General features: G+C 44.9%; 1 protein-coding gene across 8 annotated transcripts in view; it reads right to left on the bottom strand.

Annotated features, from left to right (window-relative positions):
- The window catches only part of DTNB (dystrobrevin beta), a 361871-nt gene that overhangs the window by 33488 nt on the left and 306167 nt on the right, over nt 1–22216 (bottom strand). For all 8 annotated transcript variants that reach the window (XM_074991528.1, XM_074991530.1, XM_074991531.1 and 5 more), the window contains 2 exons: nt 12409–12568; nt 4462–4551 (listed from right to left, as the gene is read on the bottom strand). In XM_074991528.1, coding sequence (XP_074847629.1) covers nt 4462–4551; nt 12409–12568 — 250 coding nt within the window. The remainder of the gene's footprint in view (nt 1–4461; nt 4552–12408; nt 12569–22216) is intronic.

Below are 22216 nucleotides of genomic sequence, written 5' to 3'. Positions count from 1 at the left end.
GTAGTCAGACCTGTTCATGATGACTGTTGCTCCTCCTTTATCTGTCTCTTTGATTATAATGTCAGAGTTGTTTCTGAGGCTGTGGATGGCATTGCGTTCCGCACGACTGAGGTTGTGAGGCAAACGATGCTGTTTCTCCACAATTTCTGCCAGTGCGTGTCGGTGGAAGCATTCTATGTATAGGTCCAGACTGTTATTTCTACCCTCAGGAGGAGTCCACGTGGAGATATTGTTCTTGTGCTGCTCGGAGGGTGTCTGTGTTACGGTGTGCTGGTCAGTGTTGTGTTGAAAGTATTCTTTGAGTCTGAGATGGCAAAAGTAGGCTTCCAGATCACCGCAGAACTGTATTATGTTTGTGCGGGTGGTGGGGCAAAAAGAGTCCCTGAGAAAGAGCAGACTCTTCTGCTGAGCTGAGTGTGTAGCTGGACAGACTGACAATATTGCTGGCTGAGTTAGTGGTACCACTGTTTGTGGCAGGCAGGAGTTTAGATAGCTTGCAGTCCTTTTTCCTCTGTAGAGTAGTGAAGTGTCTAATGTAAATCTCCTGTCTTATTTTAGTTAAGTTCAACGGTGTGGAAGTTTGTGTTGAAGGTTGGTTTTTGATGAAAGACTCCAGATTTGAGAGCTCTTTTTTGATGTTCTCCTGTTTGTTGTACAGGATGCTGATTAGGTGGTTCCTCAGTTTCTTCGAGAGTGTATGGCATAATCTCTCACTGTAGTATTTGCTTCGTTTCCATATTTGTGCATATGTACATGCATAAACCAAAGAATTCCTCTAGAGTCCTTCAATGTATGGTGGGTTTTATCTGCAAACGATTTTGGATCCTCAAAGGGGACAGTCTGTACAGTACACCTCCCTTGTGAATCCAAGAGGCCTATTGCATTACCAGGCCTGTATGTGGCATGGTGCAAAAGGGGTGAACGCATCCCTCCATGTCCAGTTTCTCTCCCTTCCTCCCTGCTGTGATGTGCAGGGTGAGCCTGCAGGGCATGATGTGGGGTGGGGGAGCAAGGCACACTGGGAGCTGTAGTTCTTTGGCCAGCTCCATGCCTAGAGAATTGGCCCTGGAGCAGAGAAGGGACTACATTTCCCAGAATGCCTTTAGCCACCAACGAAAGGAAACTAACTATTAACATGTCTTAGACACAGCCGTGAATTTACTGTCATGAAGAAAAGTTTACTATTACCTAAAACCCACTTCATTGCTACTAGCTTATATATAGTCTTAACTGAAAAAAACTCTGAAGACTGGAAGATTTTGAAATATTGTGTTTCACTTATGATATTACAGCAAGATCCTAGAAGGTAATTTCTATAAAATCTTTACGACTGTATACATTTTTAGTATGATATAACACAATCATTTTACAAATCACTGTTTCCACTCAAATTTTTCATTAGCCTCTCTTATGCACACTCATTGCATGACTATTTTGAACGCCTTTATATTTAAAAAAAAATTGATGTTCACATTTATAAAAAAAGCACCCTTCCCTGATATTTCTGTGTTTGTGCCTGCATTACTACAATGATAGCAATGGATCTGACCGCCACGTCTGCTGAGTCTAAGGTTGGCTGGAAATCTATTCATGCCATGAGGTGGCCTTCATAGAAAACTGATCTAAATTGCTCCTTCTTGTCTTCCAGTAGAAAGTCAATTGGACAGTTTGGTGTAATCAATGTGGTTGTATTTTGCCATCAGAGTCTAGTGATTATGGACAGCAGAGGAGTGGAAGGAGGTTACAGTCCCAGATCAGAGTCTGGATTGAGAGTTTTCCTCACAAGAATAAATTGGAGTTTATGGCCTTTCACTTTCCTGGCGCAGGCCTCAAGGTAGTGGCAATGGAACCATTTCTGGGACACATGTTCTTCCCCACAAGCAGTGGACGCACTGGGAATATACGTCCAAAACTGGGATTGACTCTTGGCAGCAAAGGCAAAATTGAAAACCTGGGGACCTGGGCATTTTTAAGTGGAGTTATGCCAGAAAGGGAGGAACAAAACATAATATGTAGTAATCGTTTTTGTTTACTTTAAATGCGAATAAAGAAGAACAGAACTGTTAGTTATAACTTGTTAGCCAATCTTCTACGAAGCAGCTAATTCTAAATCTGCATCGGAGGCAGTGTACACTGTCAGATGGGCGCTTGGGGTGGTAACCAGGGAGATTCAAATGTCACCCTGATGATTAGCAGAGTGCCCACAGCTGGCAGCGTGTGTTTCTACTGGTGGTTATTCTGCACATGGACAGGAAAAAACCAGAGGGAAAACTGATCTCAGGCAAGCTGTGCAGACACACTGATAGAACTCCAACTCAGACCAAGAGGCAGAGAAAGAACCAGAGAGCAGGGGGATGAGTCACACAGTGCTAGTTTAACTGCTGCTACAGGTGCGAGACGGGAAGAGCACATGTGCAGCCTAAGGGTACTGCTATTGAAAGTCTTCGACTAGAGGCACAGGGCCACACAAGCACCTGCGGTGGAGCAACCACAGGGACATCACTCAGTCAGTTAGAACTGCACTGTGACTGCTGCTGTAAGATATACAATATGGGCTAGACCTGGCAAACTCTGTAATTCGCATGATTTTAGTTAGACAGGTGACCACTCATCACTGGCACGGCCAACTTTCCTGTGATCTCATAAAGTTTGTTTACAGCCACCAGCCCTGACTCTCAGTGTCGTGTGCTGTTATTTAGCTGTAATTTACCCTAAATATCTTCTAAGAGCCCAGTCAGCAGTGGAAGTGTTGGTGATGTGCTAGAAAATATTGACCTCCAGTGGTCTGGCAAATTCTCTTGTTTGACACCGGTCAGGTCCCAAGGGTGCCAGAAGAGAGAGGTTCAACCTGTACTTCATTAATGCTATAGCTGCCTCTACAGCCTAGACAAAATTTGAACTAGTAAATATACTGTTTAGAAGTAAAACTTCACCGTGGTTGAAAACTAGGACATCTGTTAGCAAAATATAAATCGCTGTTTAGATCTGGGAGGTGGTGCACTTGCCCCACAATGGTATTGCGATGGTTAACTCTACTCTCTGGTCCAAGGAGGCCACAGGGCCTGCCTTGGCTGGAGACTAGATACAAAAGAGAGCAGCTTGGCTTATTCATGGCTGACCACTGATGAGGAAGGACACATGCTCTGAGCTGCAGCCTGAGAACTGGAAGCCAAGGACACAGAGTCTGGAGGATGCCCGAGGAGTATCGGAGCTGCACTGAGTGAGGAACCCAGAGACCCCATGGATTCAAAGGACTATACATCAGGAACAGGGTAAGAAATCACTCATGGGGGACAAGTTAGTGTACCAAATGGGGTCAGGGAGTTTTGGACATATGTCCTGATGATCCAACGGTGGGCATGCTCATCACTGATAGGATGATGAGCTGAGACCCAGTGGAACAGGGAGGGCCTGGGTTCCCCTACCCTCCCTTCTCTCAAGTTCTTCCGTTTATGGGCAGAATAAATTTTGTTATGTACACTGAAGGTGATGTGCACCACCAATAGAAATGCATGCTGCCGGGTGTGGACACTCTGCTAACCAGCTGGTGGCACCTGAATCTCTCCTGGGTTGCCACCCACGAGCTCAGCTTACAAGAAAAGCTGCCTCCCACCTTATCGCAGGCAGTGGCCCACTCCCGACTTCCCACTTACTGAAAAGGTTTATTATATTGACTCTGGCCATTGGGCCACACAGCCCTACTGAACAGGGCAATATTACTAGCTCTTACCACTAGGCCACTCAGCCCTGAGAGAGGGCAGCCATTTGCTTTTACTGCTAGGCTAAGCTAACTCAAGACAAGGAATGCTTGAATGGACTTAGTTGTGGGCCCATCACTGTCACCACAATATCCCAAGAAGGGATGGAGTGAATGTTTCCTGCAACAACATGTGAGTGTAGAACCCTTTCCTGATTCCTAGAAGCAGAAGGCCCTTTAATAAATGGCTGGAATTGTGACCCATGACGTTTCTTACAGGCAAACCTCCAAGAATCTTGGGATGGGCCTTTCTTAACAAGCTTATAAGTTTGCTTTTGTCCAAACATTCTGTTCACTGAAACCCACTGTCATTACTACAATGCAAAAGGCTCACAGGTGAAATCACCATTTTTGTACTGCTGTTCAATTCCCGTGTTTGAGTCAAAACTATACTTTAATATTGTATTTATGCCATGAGTTCCATAATGGGAATTCATTTTAAGTGCACTCCGAATGGCTGTTACAAATACTACACAGTCATTAAATAACAGTTTGAACTTGCTCAAAAATATATCTTAATGTCAAAGCTCATGTATTTAAAGAGCTGCTGTTGTCAAAAATGACTGAAATCTTGCAATCTGATTTTTAGATTTACTTTTGGAATGACAACTACACTTTACAGCTCTATCTTCAACATATGATCACTATCACTGGTCAATTTGATCTCTGGAGTCAACATATATGTTGAAGTTTAACTCTCTTACCTGAATGAAGTTCCTTCACCAAAGAAGACATTGTATTTGTGATTGAATCAGCTGCGACCAATAAATCATTACGGAGGTTTCTTCTTGTACCTGGGAAAGAAACAGAAGAAAAGAAAATGAAAAATTATGGCAGATATTAAACTTCAATTTCCCAAGCTACGTATCAAAGGATGCTCAAATCAGATGTTCCTGATCAGTCACAACGGGTGACTGCTTTCCCTTGTTGAGGAATACAAGAGCAGAACTCCAAACACTCACCATCACCTGCAGAACTGCCACTTTAACAGGGTGGCCCATTGAAACCAATTCTGGTTTAGTGACGATTTCTGAGATTCCACACGAAGCCACCCCTGAGTAACTCTGTTTTGCTTAGTGGAATGACTGTCTGCTTAGCCAGTTGTTCACACTGCATTTCCCCTTGACTTGGATAGCACAGATGGACCCTATCAGCATGCTCAAGTGTTTTTTTGCCCAACACAGGACCAGTTTACTTTTCTTCGAAGCGCAGTTGTATGGTGCTCCCATTTTTATATCCACTGCAGCAGTTGTATTGTCCATCATTGACTAGCATGCCACCGGCTGTGGCACTTTGAAATTGCCACTTTTTGCTCTCACACGGCCTGCCCAGATGGGAGTCCTTTTCAAAAGTACCCCGCCAACTTCAAAATCCCCTTATTCCTGTCTGCTGAATAGCAATAAGGGGATTTCAAAGTTGGTGGGGTCCTTTCAAAAAGTACCCTTGTGTAGACGAGCCATGTGGGAGCGAAAAGCAGCAATTTCGAAGTGCCACGGCTGGCAGCATGCTAATGAGGCGCCGAATATGCATTCGGCACCTCATTAGTGTTCTTCGAAATGGCCATTAGCATGACTATTTCGAAGATTTCTCTAAGTGTAGACACGGCCCATGTGACATCTGACCCTTCTGACAATGTCCATGCATGAGATTAGCAATGTCGGGGGGGGGGGGGGGGGGGGTTCACTTTTTGAATGGCTCTTAGTCTCTTTTGCTGCTACTTTGAGGAGTATAGGCACCAACTTTCAGTTTTTCCCAGGGTGCGCCACTCCTAGGCCTCAGCCCATTCCACCCTGCCCCCCAAGGCCCTGCCTGTTCTGCCCTCCTCTCTGAGGCCCTACTCTTCTCCCCATCTTTTCCAGTCATGGCTCTTCCCTCTTTCCCAGGGCTCACCCTCGCTCTGCCTCTTCGTGCTCTCAGTCTGCCACCTCCCTGACACCCCTCCCACTGCTCTCCGTCCTCTCCCAAACCACCAAGCAGCTGTGTTTCATGGGTGCTGAGCACCCAGTATTTTTTTCTGTAGGTGCCCCAGCCCTATAGCACCAATACCTATACAGGTTCTGTACCTGAAAAATCTATCCATGTCCCAGGTGCACAATGAGCTGTGTGGATGACACACCTGATATTTTTCCTGCTTATCTGGAATCCGTATACTTCTAGTATTGCCATATTATTAACAAGCCCTTTCCTGTGTCTTAATTCTCATCATTTAAGGAAAAGGCTCCCACTGCTGGTCCTGCTTACTTCTAACTGAGGAACAGAAAGGTTATTGTGGTGTGCGTGAAGAGAGAATTTTGGCTCTGATCAGCAAAACAAACAGAGATCTTCCTCCATTGATTGTAGTGGCCTTGCTTTTGCTTTCCTTCTCACTTGTCTACTAAGCTGACAGGGAGTGGCACGTGAGAATATGCTGTGGCACCTGAGTGAAGAGTGGAAGGAAAATGTGCCTTCCTGTGGTCCTACATTAGAAAGAACCCAGTAACAGCATAAATTAGCAAAAATGATTTAAAAATTTGATGGAAGTGTTGAGTCAAATGAACTCTTTTTGGCAAGCAAACCTGGGCTTCAGACACGGCCTGTGAGTTACTGTCTGTCAGAAGCTGGAGATGGATGGCAGGAGAGAGATGGTTACCTGTTCGGTTCACTCCTCCTGGGGCACCTGGTATTGGCCACTGTCAGCAGACAGGACACTGGGCTAGATGGACCTTTATCTGAACCAGTAGGGCCATTCTTATGTGCTTATGATTCTATAGAGTCTTCCCCGCTAGTGATCCCAAGCTGCTGTTTGGTAGATTTTGTATAGTGTGTAGGACCCCACTATATTATTGTTCTCCTTCATGATCCCTGGAAACAAGTCAAACCAGTTGCCAAAGAAGGCGGTTGGGAGCTCTCAACTGTACCAAATCAGACTTGCTGCAGAGGCTAAGAAGGAGCAATTGGACCACCCATGGCAGCAGATGGAGTGCTATGCCTCTGGCATTTGGCATTGTGCCTCCCTGGGAAGGCCTGCTTCTGCTTTTGTTTCTGGAAGTGTTCAGAGGGATGAGGAGTTGATCCCTACTGCTGGAATTTAATGACACATTCTTCTTTCCAGTGAGTTGCAGAGCTGACAACTTCCAAGGCCTCATCTGTGAATTGACTAAAAAGATTCTGATCTTCAGTTAACAAGAGCTTCAGGTTTTGTTGTGTATCTTGAGAATGAACCCTTTAACGCATATATTGTCCTACAAGTGTTAGCTTGGTATCAAAAGGATTAGGTATTGAACAAGAGCCTTTTTAGCCACTTTCTGTCCCTTTGCTGTAATTTCCTTTGCCTTTTTCCCAGCCCCCTCATGCAGAAGCCCATCTACCTAAGGAAGAGTATAGTCTCGGCAGTCTTCATTCGAAAAGCTAACGAGCACAACACCATCTTCATGAGGAAGTCTATGTTCACCGACTCCACCTTGATGTGAAGACTGGTTCAGGCAGTGGTACATTTGATTCTGACACTTAGCTACACTGACCACCAAGCAACAAGGTGCTGCAATGTGCATAAAACTACTTGTGCCTTTGTGGTAGCAATTGGTATGACTTTTCATCTCCTTTAGAAAGAGGTGGGATGGGTTCAGAAACAAGCATGACAGCCTTTGTTGACTCCAGAATACTGTCATTCAGAGGAACTACTACAGTGCTCCTGTGCTGTGGGGTATGAGATGTTAAATAGCCAGGGACCTGTCATACTATACCAACAGCTTTGGATCAAGAATTACTGCCAATTTTGTGGCCAGCTCCTGGAAGCAATGAAAGTTCTTAGGAGAAAATGACAGAGAAGACAGATGTGAAGCATGGTTGGGTGTTCTCCCAAAATGAAAGGATTGATAGACCCTGAGATGTTCCTCCAATCTGTACAAAGCGCAGTTGGAGCCGAATGTCTCAGAGGGACTGACTGAAGAATTGAAAGAGATCTCTCTACTGAGCATCAAGAGCGAGACTGATATTTTGAAAGAGGAAGTAGAAAGAGCAGTGAAAAGACTAAAGAACAACAAAAGCCCTGGAAATAAGATCACGAGGGAGGTGATCAAATACGGTGGAGAAAGTACGATTCAGGAAATACACCAACTATGTAATATAGCACGGAGAGAAGGGAAGGCACCTAAGAAATGGACAAGATCCGCGCTAGTGACAATACACAAGAAAGGAAGTGCATTGGAGTGCAAGAACTACATAACAATTGCCCTAACGAGTCATCTAGGCAAGGTGCTGATGATGATACTGAGGGAGAGACTGAGACTGCAGATTGAAGAACCTCTGGGCCGTGTCTACACTAGCCAAAAACTTCAAAATGGCCATGCAAATGGCCATTTCGAAGTTTACTAATGAAGCGCTGAAATACATATTCAGCACCTCATTAGAATGTGGGCAGCCACGGCACTTGAAAATTGACGTGGCTCGTCCAGATGGGGCTCCTTTTCGAAAGGACCCCGGCTACTTCGAAGTCCCCTTATTACTATCTGCTCATAGGCCATTTTGAAGTTTTTGGCTAGTGTAGACGTACCCCTAGTGGATGAGCAAGCAGAGTTCAGGAAAGATAGAATTACCATACTATCAGATATTGGCACTAACACTGATAGCGGAAAAAGCTCAACTAAAGAACAGGAACATCTACAATTGTTTTGTTGATTTTCAAAAGGCATTTGACAGTATAGATCAGAAAGTGACTTGGGCTGTGTGGGAGTCATATGGAATACATAGCAGACTGGTATGGTTGTTGAAGGATATCATCTACAATATAGAGGCAGTGGTGAGCATGTGCAGAGAGATGGGAAGTCAGTTTAGAATGAGTAGAGGTACGAGACAAGGAGATTCAATATTGCTAAGTATTTTCATCACACATCTAAAGAGTGATAGACAAAATCAAAGAAGAAATAGAAGGGATATCTGCGCATGGGATGGAAATCAACATCTTGAGATTTGCAGATGATATAGTTATCACTGAAAAAGATGAAGAGATAGTAGTGAGAATGATGCAGGTGTTAAATGAGGAAGGGAAGCGGTATAGACTGATTCTGATCAATAAAACAAAAACAATGGTATTTGGAGATAAGGAAATAGGAAGGAAGATCAGCGTAGATGGGCTCAAACTAGAGAATGTAGAGAAGTTCATGTGTCTGGGAAGCAACATAATATATGATCTAGATTGTGAAAAGGAAATAGCAACTAGAATAGCAAAAGCACGAGCGAGTTTGAAGGCGATGGATAAGATCTGGGAAAGCAAAGTGACTAGCTTACAAGTGAAGCTGGGCGTCTTGAAAACATGTATATTCAGCAGCATGTTGTATGGATGTGAGACATGGGTGATAATGAAAGATTCAAAGAGTAGGATATTGGCATTGGAGAGGAGTTGTTATGGAAAGATCCTGAGAATAGGATGGATGCAGGTCAACGATGAGGAATTATATAGAAAGTTACAGCCAAAAGAGAACCTACTGCGGAAGGTAAAATACAACGAAAACAACAACTATTCGGACATATCTGTAGAATGAATGATGAACAAAAAATCAAGACCCTGGTAGTTGGCATAATGGACGGTTGGAATAGGAGAGAGAGACTCCACAGAGAATGGGTAGATAATATTGTAGATTGGTGCAGAGCTAGTCTACAGAAACTAAGCCACTCTGCACTAGACAGGGAAAGATGGAGGGAAACAGTGAGAGAGGCATCAGACACCAACAGGCACTGAGCCTACGGTTGTTGATGATGATGATCCTGATTCATAAGCAGGAGATGACTGGCCAGAAGCTGCATCTTCAGCACTGAGGAGTAACATATGCCAACCATGCCCTGTTCCATCTTAAAAAGGTAGAGCCATCTGAAGGTCCCATGCAGAAGTGGCGAGTCATGGAGGAACAGACAAGTGAGGCATATGAACATTTAGTTAATCTGGGTTTGGTTTTTTGAGACAGACACTGCGTAACTTTCTCTCATGGACAGGAACTCAGAGCAAGCCTCCAATTTTGTCAAAGGCCTTGTCTTCCAGCTCAAACAGGTGCAGTTTTTAAATGTGTGTGAACTACATCAAGGTAAAAATTGAGTGAAAGTACTTTAGTGTTACCATAGGTTCTGTTCAGACCTATACTCCCTCTGGGTGCTGACTTCAGTGAGCGTACCTTGTGCTAGAACTAGAGTGGCTGGTCTTCACTGTTCTTTTTTAAACTCCAGAATACCTTGTGCACATGCCTGTACATTAGTTAGGCTGAGATGCAGAACACCCTTTTTTTAGCAGTGTATAGAAGGCCAAAGAGCACAGTGGAAGCCAACCACTGAAGCCAAGATACCCAAAATGTCTTTGCCCACACCTCTTCTGCATCCCTGGCTCTCGTAGAAGAAATAAAGGAGGAAGATTCTGGAATGGAACAAACAGCAGAGGTAAAATGAGAGGAAAACATGTGTGCAAACTCTGACTCAATCAGCCTCTCAGAACAATTGGGTTTTGGGCTTTCCATTGCTGGTGAGAAGTATCATTTCAAGATGAGCAGATGGTGAAGAAGAAGAATTCATTTCCTCACACTGTGGGAGCGAGATGGTTCCCCACAGGGAAGATTACACTGGTGCCAACTATCTTGACATCACAGACTCAGATGTGGGCTTACCTTCCTTCTTGCAAGATTCTGACGGAAGCAGAAGAGAACAAAGCCTCTATTCTTTCTTTAAACACTGAGAACTAGCTAGTGGTTGCTATTCAGATCAAGTAGTTTTCTTTGCCTCTGGATCTCATCAACCTGTTAAACCATTTTGGCACTGTTCTCTGCAGGCATCTTTGGCACCAAAGATGTCCCTGGCACCAAAAGGTAAGCATCTGTGAAGCAGATGCTCATAAAGATTCCTCTAACTGGGGGAGTCTAAAAAGCATGTATGTACTGGGAAGTAAAGGTACACATGTGAGCCACTGCTTCTTGGAATGTTTTTTCCCCCAAGCACTACCAAATATATTATTCAGAAATTGACATAGTGCCCTGGCAAAGCATATACCATTTGAACCAACACTTGATGCTAGGATCAGCCACACTGAGTTCTTTGCTGAAATTAAAGTACAAGGCCCCTAAACAAGTACTGAGTGAGGCATGGAGCTTAAGTTGACTATGGCAGTACCTACTAAACAACGTAGACTGTAAAACTAGCAATACCACACATAACATATTTCAGAGTAGCTACCATGTTAGTCTGTTCCTGTAAAAACAAATCCTCTGGTGCTATTTTGTTTAGGCATAAACTTCTGTGGGTTAGAACCCACTTTTTACACACTGCTAAATTGAACGTGCCATGCTCTAAGGGGACAGTCAGCCTCAGCAGTCATGGGTTCTGGTTTCCATCTGGCACTAGCATATTCCACAAGAGAGGCTCACAGAATCATAGAACTGGAAGGGACCTCAGGAGGTCATCTAGTCCAGCCCCCTGCTTCAAGCAGGATCAACCCCCACTAAGTCATCCCAGCCAGGACCTTGTCCAACTGTGACATAAAAACCTTGAGGGAGGGAGAATCCACCACCTCTCTAGGCAACACACTGACCATACTCCATGGAGAACAGTTTCACTGGGGAGGGGATAAATTACCTTCCACTCTTCATTTTGTCCATTGCTTTGTTTTTTTTGTTTTTTGCCCTCCTGACTGGCTTTATGCTTCTCCTCTCCGCACAGGCTGGGTCTACACGAGCCCCTTCCTTTCAGAAGGGGCATGTTAATGAGCGGGTTCCAAAGATGCTTATTAGCACTACCATGAATATGCAGTGCTTCATTAGCATAATGGCAGCCGCAGCAATTTGAAAGTGCGAATCGTGCGCCGCCCATGGAGATGGGGACCTTCTGAAAGGACTCCCCAGTTTTCAAAAGCCCCTTCTTCCTATCTGGAGTTAGGAAGAAGGGGCTTTTGAAAACTGGGGGGTTCCTTTCGAAAGGTCCCTGTCTCCACGGGTGGCACACGATTCGAAAGCTGCACTTTCGAATCACCGTGGCCGCCATTATACTAATGAGGTGCTGCATACTCATGGCAGCGCCTTATTAGCATCTTTCGAACCCGCTCATTAACATGCCCCTTCCAAAAGGAAGGGGCTCATGTAGACACAGGGACAGTGTTTTGACAGCTTCATGTTTAAACCAGCACATTTGCATATTTGCATACTGCTCAAGGGCTACTTTCAGTTCAGCAGTCCCTTATTTGCAGTCCACAATTTCAACCTTTTAAAAAAAAAAAACTAATAATCACCTTACAATGAGATGAATGTTAGTTGAACACTCTGGTAGAGAGTGCTGTTTATTTTTTCCTGGTCATTTTCCATTCCATTCCTCTCTGCATCCTCTGGGTCAAATGTTGGTAAGCAGTCTCCCGCTCTGGACTCAATTCACAGCACGGAGACATGAAGTTTACTTACCTGATTTGTGGATGCAACTGGATAATGTTTAAGTGTCTAATTATTTGCAGGCACAAAATGGTGGCTGAAAAATTGGGTGGCCAGTTTAAGTCCACACAGATATTCTTGTTAACAGTTGTGTCACCTAATTCTGTAGATGAAACGTATACTTTCACTGACCATTGGCATTGTCCACGTGGAATACTATCAATAATAACCATATCAAAATTGCTGTGTTCGATTTGTGTCATAATCAGTCCTCTCACTCACCTTGTGCAAAAGCTTCCTGCACATCTCCCCCGACTCCCACAAGAGAGTCCTGAGGTACGTGAGTTGGGGTAGAGCCAGCGGAAGTGGCTCTGACAGGCATGGGCATTGGGCGGCCGGCTCCATGGGTGGGTGAAGAGTGTGGGGAGCTTGCTGCTTGAGCCTGTAAAGAGAAATACAACACCCAGTTTCCCAACTCATAACCTCACGTTTTGGATCAGTATTTGTAAACAATTCTGTACAAAGCACTTCAGAAAAGAATGCAATTCAGGACCTTTTTGCAAATAGTCTTACTATGGGTATTCTGGACATATGAATGGTAGCCCTCACATTCTTCTGATATTATGAAGACCCATATCCTAAGCTCCCACAACTCAGTGCCCGTGCTGGTGTTCACAAGTCTAGAAGGCTGTTGATAAACTGTAGAGGGTTCAGAAAAGAGCCAAAATGAGGATTAAAAGATTAAAGAGGCAACATGCCCACCCAAGTCCAGTATTTTTTCTCTTACACTGACCAGTACCAGATGCTTCAGAGGCAAGTGCAAGAAATGTCATGGCGGGCAATTATACAATAACCTGTCTTCAAATGAAGGTTATTCCTAGTCACTGTCACATGGCGTGGTCTACAACCTGATGCAGAGGCATTTATATCAGACTAGCTAATTTCACGTGTCGTTATCATCCATATACACATTAAATGGTGCACAGAACTCTTTGAACAGATTTTGGGGACAGTTGATTTCACAAGTGTGGAAAATGTAGGCACCTCTTTCCCCAGCTTCTATAAACACAGGCTCTTGTCAGGACTCAAGATGATGTGGTGTACCACGTTCCTTTGACCTTAAAGATGATGTCCATGGTAGAAACCCAAAAGAAGGAAGGAGAGAGCTGTCCTGCTTTCTTTGGTAGAAACCTCCCTATCAGTGCAGTTGTCATCTAAAATATAATGCACTTCCTTTATAGGTAAGTCAAGCTTCAGAAGACCACCAACTGCAGAGAGAAACCCTAATGATGGGAAATGCCACCCCAGAAGACCTGATCTTGGTAGGCCCAATGATTGTGGGGTGGGAAGGGAGAGGGAGAGGGCAGTTACTGTTGGAACCAGCGATTCAAAAGAGCCAGTCTCCTGGCTGCCTTTGCTGCTACTGTGGCAGTGGCTGGAGCCTGGGGTCCCTTTATATTGCCACCAGACCCAGATGGTGCTGAAGAGCTGGCAGGGAGAGGTGCAGCACAGTGCATGTGGTGCTGAAGACTGGCTTCCCTAGCCCTGCTCCTTCTGCCAGAGGTCTCCTCCCTTCCAGGACCTCAGAGCCACCTCAAGGGCTCGGCACCTCTGTTGGCTCCCCTGGGTCTCACATGATATAGTGAATGCTGCTGATAGATCTCGAAGAGAAGATTCTCTTTATGGAAAGATAGGAAAAGGATCTAAAACCAAGTATTCTCTTGGAACTATGGGTAAATAACTGGAGTAAAGACAAAGCCACACCTAACTGTGTAACCATTAAGGGAAATTACTACAAACGACTTCACTCCATTTAAGATAAAGAAAACATATGAAAAAGGGAGTAACCCATGCTGGCAAGGAGACCGAGGACTGGGGGCTTTTCTGCATTAATGGTGGACGTGCCTGACCATTTTTGAGGAAGATTACAAATGGAACTTGCAAATTAAAAAACAGCTATTTACCATTCAGAAAATATGTCTCTTCAAGACAAGTTCCAGACGGGTAGCTGTGCTAGTCTGTTTCAACAAAAACAAGGAGGTGTCTTCAAGATGCCACATGACTCCTCATTCTTCAAGATGTTTTCCCCACACAGATCCCACTCTAAAGCTGCTGCTACACTTTCACTCTCACATCGGAGGTGCCATGGTAATGAGGCAATTTGAAGCAGACTAATGAGGTGCTAATGTGCATATTTCAGCACCTCATTAGCATAATGGCAATTGCATGAATGTCGAAGTGCAGACTTTGAATTGCAGATTGACAGTGAAGATGGGGGCAGCTTCAAAATAAGCGCCCCACTTCGACATTCCCTTACTCTGATCTAGTTCTGTAACTATGCTAATGCGGCACTGAAAATGCATATTAGCGCCTCATTAGCCTGCTTCAAATTGCCTCATTACCATGGCACCTCCAATGGGAGAGTGATAGCATAGCAGCAACCTAAGAGAACACAGGCCCCAAGAGCATGAGGTGGGATTCTTTGTTCCACTAAGCAACGTGCACAGGGAGCAACACCTAACCCCCGCATGGCTTGCACTCCTCATCGGACCCAGATGCCACCCTGTCCATTCACCAATGCACAATCCCAAGGCTTTCCTCATTAGTGGGGAAGTGGAGTGGGTCATGGCATCCCTGTGAACAAACCATCTCAGAACCACAGTTAACGGAAGATAAATAATCATTTTTATTTCTCCCACTATATTTCTGCAGACATCTCACTGTAAGTGACTGTCTAGCAGTTGTTTTTCTAAGGAGGTGGGTGTCAGAGGCTCTTCTTAAATAGGGGCTGGGCCTACCATGCCAAATTGGGCGTCAAGTCTTGAGCTGCGATGAAGGAATAATGATTGGTAAAAATATGTACTGAGTTCCAAGGAACTGACCTACAGGCTCTGGATACAAGGATGCTCCTCAAATAAACGAAGAAGCCTGCCTCCTTTCTAGAGCACACTTTGATCTGAGACTGAGTTGATTTACGAAATCCTGATTCAGTTTGACACCCACTTCAAGAGTCCATGAATGGAAATACCCTGCTCACTAGACATCTCTCTAATAGATCAGTCTGGGAGATACGCACAAGGAAGTCAAATGCAGAGACAAAAGGTCAGGGTGTAGACTGAGACCTTAGGTCTCTGAGGATGCATAGAAGACCTGGGAGTGGGAAACATGGTCCAAAGGTTATATGGCTCAGTTCTGAGTCCCAAAATTGGTGTGCTACCAAGGTGCTATCGGAATTACTCGGAGGCTTGTTCAGTCTTATTTTTTGAGGACTGGAACTGGAAGAAATGCATACAATCGATGTGACTGTTTGGGACCCCTGGGAGGCCACCTGAGGTGCTAAAGATACCACTGATCCCTCCTTTTCAGACAGCCTGGTCCCCCTTTTACCTGGCCTTGCTCAGTCAGACTCTCAAGCCTCTTCCAGCAAAATATACAGGGAGGGACATCCCAACTACAGCACGCTACAGACCCTGAAATCAGCTCTGGGAGGACTAAGCTTAAGGGATTTACTCCAGCACCCAGATGTTCAAACACCTCCCTTGGGGCACAAACCCCAAATTAAAAAAGTTCACTTCCTTTCTTGAGTGAAGGAAGGTATGCACAGCTTCCTCTTCCCCCTTACAAACTGACATATTATAAACCAGAAATAAGTTGCTTAACTAGCAAAATATGTATTTTAAATGGTTAAAGTGGCAGCAAACAGAACATAGCATTTTACTAAGAAAATAATACAAAACACACAATCTGAGCTTGAGTCACTAAAGAAAATGGTTACAACAATTTCTCACCCTAGACATCATTGCAGATAGAGCCCTTCACAGGCACCATATCACTGAAAATGCCATCACTTGGCTAGAAGACTATTCACAGACTGAATACCTTGTTTTCCTCCCTTGCTTTACATTGAATTTTTTATAAGGCAGGAAACTTTTGTTTGATTCCCCCCTCCCTTCTGTGAAACAGTTCAGCAGTCCAAGATGCAGGTTAGCATCAAGTGACTGAGTCACTTGACTAAGTCATCCAGAAGTCAGTATCAATGTTCTCTCTAATCCTTTCCATTCATGTGTAGAATAATTTTATGCATATCAAGGCACGTGTGAATGTGCACCACCAGTAGAAACAAAAAACCTAGCTCTAGGCACTCTGTTAATCAGCTGGGCCACATTGGACTCTGCCCTGAGTAGACACACAAGTGCACAATTTACAGGGAACACTGATCAGTAGCATTATGGAACACCTGCAGGAAGGCCAGGCCTTTTCACAATCCATTGTACTAGCTGATGGGCCATTAAGCCCTGTCTGGCTTCTCCACTGTAGTCCCAAAAGTGGACTCACCATCAGTAGTGACCCAAAGCAGTGAATATGAAATCAGATACACAAGTCAATATTCCTAACTTTTCGTACAAAATGATGCATGCGTACAAATGGGAAAATCATATTCAGTCACTCAATCTTTCCAATGATGCCTTATACAAGCGTCTTGCAAGAGGATATCTGAGTTATGCTATATTCATATCAAAAACCTGTTTTCATAAAGCACATGGAATGTTGTGTCACAGGTACAGTTTCCACTGGAGGAAAAATGTATCCAAAAGTGAGCCAGGGCTCTTTTCTCCTTAGGAGGAAAATATGTGACACTTTTTATTCAAATTGGTTGTAATCCCTAGCCTCCGTTTCTGAAAAAAATTGTGTAAGGACTGACTCTTAGAACTACAGACCCATAGGGATAAGAGATGTCACAAAGGTCATCTATCGGAGGGGTAGCCGTGTTAGTCTGGATCTGTAACAGCAGCGAAGGATCCTGTGGCACCTTCTAGACTAACAGAAAAGTTTTGAGCGTGAGCTTTCCTGAGCACAGACTCACTTCATCAGATGAGCATCTGATAAAGTGAATCTGTGCTCAGGAAAGCTCACGCTCAAAACTTTTCTGTTAGTCTAGAAGGTGCCACAGGATCCTTCGCTGCTGTTAAAGGTCATCTAGTCTACCTTGCCGCCAAGACGCAAGCTCTCTGAAGGTCCATTTGTAAAAGAAAGAGAACTTCCTGATCACATGGATCTGCTAGGTTTTCTGGATGTCGGGCAAGTGGAGGGCTATCAGGCTGCCCCCACGTTGAGCACACACCTTCTGTCGATAAACAGTCTCTTGACACAGAAGAGATGATTTTGCTTCTCTTTGTCGGTATACCACTGCGGTCTTGCCTGCCGGGGTTTGGATGGTTGTGCCTTCGACATGGGTGGGAAGTACCTGGCAACCCAAATGAACGGTCCTGAGTTGTAGCACATACACACCTAGCTGCGATTCTCTCTGTGTCTATACTCCCTGTGTCTGCAGGTGGGCTGGGCACACACCCTGCCACTACAGGGAGCATCTGTTACAAGTGTCTTTGTGTGAGATACCGATGTGAACATCACACCAAGGACAACGCAAGTGAAAAGCAAGGGAAGTTGTTAAGGGAAGAGAGGAAATGGCAGAGATCTTTTGTAAATGAGTCAATTGTGGCACTGAACTTGTTGTTTTTGGCCAGGTGCTCCATGTGCTCTCAAATTAGATGAGGTCGGGCCTCGTTCTCGGATAAGATATTTTCTTAGGGGGTTCTGACGTGTCCTGGAGGTGGAAGTATGATAAACATGGACTCTGTTTAACCTACTTTTTCCTCTGGGCCAGAATGTATTGGCCAAAGGAATGCCATACCTCTCTAGAATCCATCAGTGAGCAAAGTGCCTTTGTCATGTGACTGGGCTCTTATATTGGGTCTGGAAGCCACTTTAGTGTCCGGAGTGGCTATCGGCCCTAAATATTGTGCTAAGGAGGTCGTGTGAGGTGTCTAATGAAAGCTAATGATGCCCTTAATCTGGGTGTGTTAGTTGTGTGTCTCCATCATGTATATAGGTAAAGTTATAGATTTTAGCTCTGGAGCTGTGTTAGAAAATGTTTGAGTGCTAAGCTTCACAAGAGGAGGCGTGAATTCAGCCCAGCCAGGACATTGGGCTGAACAAATAGGGTGGAAACCAGGTGCTTAGACACTGAATCCACATTCCAGATCCTTGGGACTTAATGGGATGCAGCCCACTGGTCAAGCGACCTGGGCTGAGACAAAGGAACAGATGCATTTCAGAAAATTAAGACTGTCTCCTGGGATTCAACCAATGGCAGTTTGCCACAACAGCCCACCTGACTCAGGTGGGGACTGTTGTGGCAAAAGGACTTTGGGAAGAAGAAGGGACTTGGTCCCTGAACACAACAGAGAACAATGGTGTGGACTTAGTAGTGTCCATCTTGGATCCTTTGTCTTGTGGTCTCAGTCCCACCATGTGGACCCCAGTGGGCCAGATCTACAATGCTTTGATAACTGAATCTATGCAATCTGAAATGAACTTTCAGAGACTTTCAAGAATCAGCAAATAACATTACTGGCCTGCATCAGTAGTTATGACGATGTATGTAACGTACTGCTTTTACAATTCTCTCTAACCCTGTTCTTTCTTTTCTATTAATACATCTTTAGATACGTAGATCTAAAGAATTGGTGAGTGTGTTGTTTGGGTAAGATCCAAGTATCTATTGACTGGGGTCTGGGGCTGGGTCCTTTGGGGTCCAGAAGAATCTGTGTAGTGTTTGGTGAAACAGGCTTAACAGCTCCTCACCGGAATTTGGGGGTTGTTGGTTTGGATTGGTAGAGAAGCTGGGAAGTCTGTGGGTTGGCTTGTGTAGCTTCCGGCTGACCTGGAGGGCTAACAGAGGTGCAGTTGTGGCTGATTGGATTTGCCTTAGTGAGAAGGGAATCCCAGCCTGGGGCTGTAAGTGGCCCGGTTTTTAAGCAATGATACCCTGGGCTGACTTCCCTAGCTGTGCCCAGAAACCTTGTCCTATCCCAGCCTTGTTGGTAAATAAAAAGGTCATGACTTCCAAAAGTTAGGCCCCTAATTTTACAAAGGGCCTCTTTTGGATTGCTACATGACTGTAGCCGGAATGCTCTACACATGGTGACATCAGTGACTGCTGATCTCACAGCTGTGTTGTATAGAGCCAACACTACTTGTACAGACAGCCATCCTGAAAACCAACTGAGCCTCTAACTATGTAGATTTTGTATATATTCCCTGAGTTCTGTGGAAGTTTTTCCGATGGATGGAGATCTTGGAAATGATGCAATCAAGTCTTCAACACTGTCTATACTGAATGACTTTTAATGAGGATTTTCAAGATCTTCTCAGTGCACGGAGCAGGATGAGTATAAAAATACCCTAAATGGATCATAGAACTTGAGACTGATCATCCTCCCTTGTGGAGGTGGGTGAGATAGATTCTGGGGTCTGCCATAGGTCTCTGGCAGATGGAGATTGATAAGTGATGGGCAGTGAGGATGGGTGATGCCTTCCACAGTACTGTGATTACTTTTTGGGTAGGTATTCAGAGTGATGGGTCTGAAAGAAGTATGGTGTTCTCTGCCTTTGAGGGTACTGATACCAAAGTGGTTTTCAGTAGATGTAAGGATACATATCCTTAGGGACCTCAGCATAGCCCTTGGATCTTTTAATGAATGGACAGCTTCATCTGTCTTGGGGCTGAACAGAACCATCTTTTGGAATGGCATATATCTGATGGTCGCTTTAGGGGTGCCTGACAGCAAGGGCCATGGACTGCGCAGAAGCATCTGACTCCTCCATGGCTGACTGCAATATGCTTTGAAGAACATTTGTCCTCACAGGGCATCCTTTAGTGCCTTCTTGTGGTCCTGTGGAAGTCTGGAGAGAAATAGGATAATCCTTTCCCAAAGACGCTGAACTTCACAAATAAGAGTCAGTAATTTGCAATGCAGAGCTACAAGGAGGCCGAAGAGTACAAACCCCACTGAAAACGCCACATTTCTTTGGCTACTTGTCCTCCACAGTTCCTTCGGTGGACCTTTTTCCCCTCTTATGCAGCTGACATAAGTGACCATAATGTAAAGTGCACAAAGATTTTCTTGGACTCTTTGGGTTGTACTGGGTGCCTCTTCTCTGTCTCATTTTGAAGTTGGAGGGAGTGAAACCGGGATATGCCGAAGGCTCCTTTAAAGTCTATCAAAACCTTGTTGATGTGTAGGGCAATTCTTGTGTGCGCTAAGGAATTAAAAATGTTGAATAATTTATGGATGCTTTCTTGAATTATGGTTATTTTGATAATCAAGTTCTCCACCACTCTGGGCAAGACTTCCCAGAACACCTGAAAATCATCCAGAATCAGTGCTGAAGAGATAGTTTTACTGGCATAAGAAGAGGATTCTTCCTGTGGGGAAGGAAATTGGAGCATTTCCTGAGCCTATTCTGCCAGCTTCCCTGCTTCTCTTCCAGTATTGGCAGGGAGGTCCTTGGTACAGATGCAGAGGACCACCTCCTCATGGGGATATGTGATGGGACTTTACTCTGAGACAGAAGATATGGTAGGGCTCAGTACTGATGATGGATGATGGCAGTAGGTTGTACTGATATTGGTCAGGTTGTAGAGTCCCATCCACTGCCAGTCTTATTAGAGGCCTTGATGCTGAGTACCTGTCAGTTATTACCTCAGGTGTCTTTCCAGTCTCCTGGAATCAGGAGAGAATGGCCCAGAGGAAGGGAAGAGAATGAATGATGATGCTTCTGTTGTGCCACTACCAGGAGGAAAGGTTAAGGGGTATTTTCAGAGACAAAACTTGGCACAAGGAGTACCATATCAGTGCTGGAAGAACTCCATGGAAAAGTCTCTTGCTTTTGAACTCATTGTCAATCTTCTACGGCTTCTAGAAGTGGATGACCTCAATGGCCTGTCTTTGCATAGAATCCTCTTTCTATGGCAGATGCGATGTCTGCTTGGAACTGCGTTTGCACTTCTTCCGTATCTAAAACGGTGCTCTGCCCTGGGGCCGATGCCAAAGAAGTTGGCACTAATGTCTTTAAAACAGCAAAGAACATTTTGTGTTGGGACACTTGGTGCTGACTTAGGCAGTTTTTGTCCCACCTGGAACCAGGAGTGTACCTGGTTGGTGGGGCACTAACTGAAAAGAGTCTCTTAGGTTCCAGAGAGGAGTTTTCTTCCCAACTCTGAGGCTACCCTTACAGATTGCACCAAGAGGGGCAATTTGAGCTTCATACGCCTTCGTTTCTGAGCGCAGGAGGGGAAGGAATGGCAGATGGAGCATTTTGAGGGTGTGAGCGATGTCCATCTATCAAGGGCAGGAGACTGCTGCGAAAAGGACAGGGCTTATACCCTGAGGGCTCAAGTCTGCCATTCAATGTTTGTGTGACTGTGCTGCACAGATCAATGGGTATCTGGCATGTTTGCGTGTGTCCCTCCTTGTCGCCTCTCTCTCTCTACTCTTTAATGTTTATCTATCATGAAGAATTTAGAATTGAAACATTTATTCACAGCTCAGTCCCAAGCATTCAGACAAGACTAAGTGGGTCGGACAGTCCAGGTTCAGTCACACTGTCACAGGTGCCCACACAGGACACCTTGGGGTTAGGCGGGAGGGGGCCCAGCTCCACACTTGAAAGGGGCACAGTTTAGGGCAGTCAGCCCCGATGCCCATCCCATGCTCTATCAGAGCTGTGTGCGGACCAGCAGCCTAGTGCTCTGTGGCATTTCGAAGAGGGCCAGAGTTCTGGCTGCCACTGCTGTTATTTTGGCAGTGGCTGGAGCTCCAGCCCCCTTTGAAAAATTGGACCCAGGGGCAACTGCCCCCTTTACGACCTCCAATGGCAGGCCTGGGCAAGGGACAGTGAATGAGACCTAAGGGAGGGTCACAGCCACCCCGATACGCTGACACAGTTGAGGGAGAACTGAAGTTAAGCTACCCACAAACATGTCAGTAGTTCTGCAAGGTTACAGGTCAAAGGAGGCCATTGACCTGGGAATGGCACCATTGATCACCATTGTTACTGCAGCCAGATACACCATAACTCAGGGCAAATTCCCCTCAACACTTGCAGCAAGAGAGAAAAAATGACAGGAAATCTTATCGATGACAAAACTTACAGACGCACATATATCAGGTTCAGATGGAGTATGATCACAGATGGTTACTGGTTTTAGAATCTGAATAAAATAAATGCACAGATAAGAGGTTGA

This window comes from Carettochelys insculpta, chromosome 3 (genome assembly GCF_033958435.1).
Source record: "Carettochelys insculpta isolate YL-2023 chromosome 3, ASM3395843v1, whole genome shotgun sequence".
In the NCBI taxonomy this organism is placed as follows: domain Eukaryota; kingdom Metazoa; phylum Chordata; order Testudines; family Carettochelyidae; genus Carettochelys; species Carettochelys insculpta.
This window is presented reverse-complemented; position numbering and strand designations above follow the sequence as displayed.